This window comes from Triturus cristatus, chromosome 2_2, assembly GCF_964204655.1.
Source record: "Triturus cristatus chromosome 2_2, aTriCri1.1, whole genome shotgun sequence".
NCBI lineage: Eukaryota > Metazoa > Chordata > Amphibia > Caudata > Salamandridae > Triturus > Triturus cristatus.
The window spans coordinates 857,263,295-857,269,294 of NC_140582.1; the positions used below are offsets into that span (position 1 = coordinate 857,263,295).

Below are 6,000 nucleotides of genomic sequence, written 5' to 3' on the forward strand. Positions count from 1 at the left end.
AATACAGTTAAACATAGTGCAAACAATGTTGTGCAAAATGCGCAAAAAGTCAATATGTGTGTGTGTGTATATATATGTGTGTGTGTGTGTGTATATATATATATATATGTGTGTGTGTGTATATATGTGTGCGTGTGTATGTGTGTGTATATATATATCTGTGTGTGTGTCTATGTGTGTATGTGTGTATGTATATATATATGTGTGTGTATGTATGTATGTATATATGTGTGTGTGTGTGTGTGTATATGTATGTATATAGGTTTGTGTATATATATATATATGTGTGTGTGTATGTGTGTGTGTATATGTATATATATATATTGTCAGCATCGATAACAAGACAAAAGCCAAAGTTAGTAACTATAATTACCATTTTGTTAGAAGAGGCAGGTAAGGTTTGAGAACAGCCTAATAGAAAATAAGTAAATATTTTGTGGACCCAACCATCTACTTAAGTGTCCCTCAACTGATGACTTCGATTTTTCATCACTGATGTAAAACCTGCTGACGGAATTTCTTGGTAGGTCCTGTAATCACATTGGCCTGCTAATAGATTGACTTCTCTCCATTTCTTTTCTTTGAGACAAAATTCATGTTTCTACATGAGTAACACATGGCAAAACCAGCTTCTGGAAGTTTCTTTATGGATGTGATTCTTTCCAGGACATCTCAGATTTAAGAATTGAGTGCTTGGAGAAGTAGTAACTTTTTAAACAGTAGGGAAATTTTCTCACAGTTTTAGTTGCCCGTTAAATAATATATTGAAGCGTTAAAACAGGCCAGTTTGTAGAGTGCTTTTGAATCTCTTGGGTGGTGCGGAGAGTACATTGCAAATTGGAGCAAAATATGGCATCATATCTTGTCTTTGGTTGTTGGTGGATATGATTGGCGATTGAAGAATTAAAAAAGATAAAGTGTAAGACCTGCCTTATGACTAAGGCGATGACGTTACTGGAAATGTGATTAAGGTAAGGGGACAGAGGAAGCAAAGGAGTTTAAGTTATCATCTATGGACATGTTAAAGTTTCTAGTGGTGATAATTCTCTTGAATCCATTAATTGTGGTGGAGGCGACCCTCATACTTTCTGAGTTAAAGTTTGATTTTATGCCTGGATGAACAGAATGTCGTGCAAACATGAATTGCTACATTTTAAGCACCTGGCATCGTATGTTTAGGGTGTCAGAAGAAGAGTTTAGAGGAATTTCTATGATGGAAATAGGACTTAATGGTAACTTAGAGTAAGGGCAATTTCATTTTAATCGACAATTTGGGGCAGTTGGTAGGGATTAGTGTTCTAATGCTGCAGTACCGGAAGCGGGGCTCAGATGATAATTTGTTATAAGGGGACTGGATGGTGTTGGTGTTCCCAATGCCAGTAGCTTTAATGAATGCATATGTTTAGGGTGTCTTTAATAGGAGTCAGAAAATTAAAAGAACTTTAGATGCACCTAGTATGAGTGAAATTATGATGTGGTGATCAAAATTGATTATATTGTTTGGTGAGAGTTAAAGCTTGAAAAGGAATTCTTTATCCAGAATGACTAGATAGGCAGAAGTGACTTGCAAGAGAAACTGCCCTAAAGGGTTAGTTTGACTCCACAGGGCTTGTCCGCATTAGAATGCAATTTCAACAGCTGTTGTATTGCAGGCTTGCAGCTAAACCACTTGGACTGGGGCCTGAAAAGATTTTAGGTTTACATACAGGGTAGGTTTCCTTTTTTAGATATTCTTCATGGAAGCAAAAAGGCTCACTGCCTTCTTCCCAGTCTCTGTGCTCTTATCTGGAGTGCTGACTGTATACACCCTCTCGTGGAATAATGTGTAAAGCTTCCATTATCACCACATGAATCTGACATACACTCTGTAGTTCTGTTTACATCCATGGCCTGGCTTGACGCATCCTATACTCTTTCTCGCTCCTCTTGGTTTTCTTCTTTCTGCTTCTTGTAGGTTCTCAGAACTTCATCGGAAGGACATGGTCAAGGGAAAATCTTGGAAGAACTAGTTCTCTGCTTTTTTTATCCCCAGATCCATACTAAATTGGAGCATCCAATTCTCTTTTTTTCCTTGCTGTGGCACTGCTGGCAGGAATGGGAACTGGTGTTTATTTCCCCGAGCAAAGAAGCCTGAGGAAGAATTCATTCCAGAGCTGTGAAGATCTTCAACTGCGTTTTGGGTCCTCTACTGCCTTCCTCGTACCAGCGTAAACAATTGTGGCGAGGCAGTTGAAGTACTGTTAGCCAAAGTGGGCCATATCTGTTTCAGAGCAATCTGAGAGCCTGTAATCCATCCTAGTGGTAGCATGCTGCTTGATAAATCTGTACAGTATAAAGTTAAAAAGTGAAAAGAATTATGTCCTTATCAAAGAGCCTTTATGATTGCTACCAATTGTTAGAGGTGAATTCATATTATATGTTTATGTGCACCCTTTGCACTCTATATTCGAACCACAGTAAATGCTTTCATGTCTCTGCCAGATGTTTTTCAGAATGGTTCCAGGTGTTAGAGAAACTATGTCAGCAGTCTACTACCGAACTAAATTGAAATAAATGGCACTGCATACGTAGAAGCTCAGGTGTCACTGTGCTCTCTGAATTATTTTGGTGGGTTTATAAGACTTAATTGATTATTTTTAGATTTAAAAGTAAAACATTTCTCTTATTATTTTCACAGAATCTAGGACATGAACCTCCAGCCCCACCCGTGGACTAGACATTGGCCTAACAATCAAGAAGATATATGACCAAATGGACTCGCGTGACCCGACAACCCGTGGAACAAAAAAAATTACCCTTCTTTTCCTTTTTTGCATTTGCATAGAATATTTTATTTGTAAACTATATCTAGTTGTCGAAATTATATTTCCAGTCTTGATCAGTAGAACTGTGACAGAAACATGGTTGGTTATGAGTTGAGTTAAAATGATTAGCACTTATTGAAATTTAAACCTTGGTAATATTCTGCACGTCCGTATACATCGTGCATTGGACGCATCTGAGCTTTGACATTTAACGTGGTCATCAAATATACATGCGACAGGACCTCAAACATTCCTTTGATTTTTTTTTGCCACTGTGCCAATCAAATTTTTATTTACTGATGTTAGAGGCTAAATGAAATGAAAACAATAACTAATACTAACGATTCCAGCACTCCCAACTTCAGCATGTGCTTTCGTTGTGAAACATTTTATATATAAAAAGCCATCAGGTGGGAGGCGGTGTACTAAAAATGTAAAACGCATATAGCTTGGATTGAAGTGGCTCACGTGTATATGTATGTCTATATTTATGTGTCAAGTGTAAATGCCAACAGGTTGTTCTATAGATCAGCCAATGTGCTTATGTCTTACAAATTCTAAGCAAGTGCCTTACTTCTCACAGAAATGTGCAAATTGTGTTTTTTTAATGGAAAGCATGACAGGCCACTCAATAGATTTGTTTTACACCTAAAAGCGATTTGAAACATTGTATTACACAAGCCAAAAATAAAAACACAAAGTTGTTGTTTCTACTTAACTTCCCCAAAATGCCATATCTGCTTTGATGTTAGTCCGGCATACAAACTATATAACTGTTTTGTAGGAAAAAGGTCTCTTGTGGCCTGTAGACATATATGCTTGACTTATGATATCTCTGGAAAGATCTTTTTAATTGACTCGGAATGTACATTTTTCGATAGTAGAACTTAGCATAAAAAATGTGCAAGCATGTATTTAGTTCTGCTAAATGTTATTAAAATGCTGTCAATTAAATCTTTTGCAGGAGTCACAAAAAATATATATATTCTGTGCATTTGTTTTTACTACCACTGTATCCCCAGCCAAAAAGAAAAATGTAATTCGGCTGCCCACAAATGTGCAAGGAATTACAATTCCAATAGAAAGAAATAGGAGCTTAGGAGCTTACATGATGTGCCGAAGCCTTGACAGTTTGACGGGCCACTTTGCAAATTTATTAATTTATTCCTTAAGTAGCTCGATCTGCTTTCGATAAAATATAATAAAACTAATCTGTGTATCTTTTTTAAGCTGTTAGCAATAAATGATAGTCCGATGTATATAGGTCTGTGGCACAGACTGCAGAAGCATTATAATTAATTTTCATATGCATGGCTGGTATCTTGTTTAAGTATGAATTTAACCTTTCAGGAGTTTCCATTTCATATTATTACTTTCTGCAATTCTGCTGCATTGCCCATTTCTCACAAAGTAGCATAGGCAGGCTGATCTCCGGAATTTATTCAGATAAGCAGGCAAACAGAAGATGGTTAATTTATTTTTTAAAGTTTCTGTTGCTAAGTTGTATGTAAAAAAAATATATAATCCACAAGAAATTTGACTCTGATAATAGACGTGTTTCTTGCCTGCGATTTACTCTAAGGTGTTTGGAAGAAATAGTCTTGTAGTGCAAATATTTCATGCTTGTATTTCGTACAAGAACTCTTTTGAGTAGATTTACGTTCTCTGAGGAAGGTAGATATAGCGAGGAAGAATAAGACAGACTAGGATCAGCCAGTTGCCCATCAGTCTAAATAAATCATTCAACCACACAACAGGCAAACAAGATTAATATTTTAATCTTCGTTAAACACTCGGTGTTGTAGCCTACAAACCGTAATCTGTCACTGATTAACCATCATATAGATGTTTCAGACATAGGGATTTGAAGTTAAAGTCCAAGTGTATTTATTTTAGTAGGTGTACTTTACTAAATCGTAGATAACATTAGATTTCTGCAACACACCCAGAATGCCATGTAGTTTGAGTTCTCTTCATTTGCTATGTATTAAAGTTTCATTTGTTTTGCAAACCTAGCACTAGGTCATACTGCTTTTCCTCCATTGCAACAGGTTGGTTATGCCTCAAAGAAATGGTTTTTAAAAAGAACCCTGTCACTTTAGAATTTAACAACATCTGTTTTGTTGTGTCTATAACACAGGATGCAAGGATTGGTTTCTCCATTGAATACCCCTGTTATGTGTGGTACTGCCTTATGTCTTCCTCTGTGTTAGATTTTTGGTAGGAATTAATCGTTTTATTGTTCAGTTAATTAAAACTTACAATTTAAAAGCAGAAAAAGTTAAACGCCTCGTCAGTTAAAACTACAATAAAAATCCATCTGTCTTTATGATTTTGGGTCATCGAGCCCAGTGACTATATCCACATCTAGGGTGGCCTACATAAGTTATTTCATACTGATACTACATCGAGTGTAGATTATTGCCCCCGTCCCCACTGTTTAACTTCAGTATTACTGGAGGACAAAAAGGTGCAACAGGTTAAAATGCTAGCACTTCAGGATTTAAACATGAGATGATCGGATAAGAAAAATAAGCCGTAAATATTAAGGCTCACCAAATTAGTGATTTTTGGAAGTGTCATGGTTTTGCTTTTGTTTCTGAATTTAATGCTACATGATGTGTGACTATCCTCTCAATAGATCTTTGCTGCATGAAAATCAGCACTCTGTACTTCGCATGCTGTCTGGAGCTGCTCAAAAAGTTCTGCAATGCTAGACTCCCACATTTGTCATGGAATTTCTCTGTTTTTTTCCTTTTTCTCTTATTTCATCGAACTCTTCTGGAGATCAGCATGTCCTGAAACTCAACTCGAATTCCCATTGCTCAACTTTGGCCTTGCCACTGTATTTTACTGAACTTCTCCTGTCTGACAACATGTTTTTTTTGGTGCTTCCCCAGGTCCCAAATCCTCTTTCTAGTTTTGCACAAGGACAATGGAAGATTATTTTAACCCTCCCTGATGTTTAAAAAATCCACAATCTGATTTCACAATCATGCAAGATGCAACAGAAAGAATCAATGTTATAAATCCATCAGTATCTCCACCCCCCCTGCTGAACATGATAGTTTGGTAGATGTAAACTAGCATAAGCTGATTAGGGCTTATCACACGTACTATACCCTTTGTGTGCATGTATGTAGGAAACTTCCAGAAAACAATTCAGAAACAATTATCCAAGAGGATGCCGCTCTAT

General features: G+C 36.7%; 1 protein-coding gene across 2 annotated transcripts in view; it reads left to right on the forward strand.

The window, feature by feature from the left end:
• Positions 1-3,783, forward strand: part of SMIM14 (small integral membrane protein 14) — a 402,244-nt gene extending 398,461 nt beyond the window's left edge. For both annotated transcript variants that reach the window (XM_085642242.1, XM_085642243.1), the window contains one exon: positions 2,678-3,783. In XM_085642242.1, the coding sequence (XP_085498368.1) occupies positions 2,678-2,716 (39 nt within the window). In that variant the 3' untranslated portion in view covers positions 2,717-3,783. The remainder of the gene's footprint in view (positions 1-2,677) is intronic.
• Positions 3,784-6,000: the final 2,217 nt, after the last annotated feature.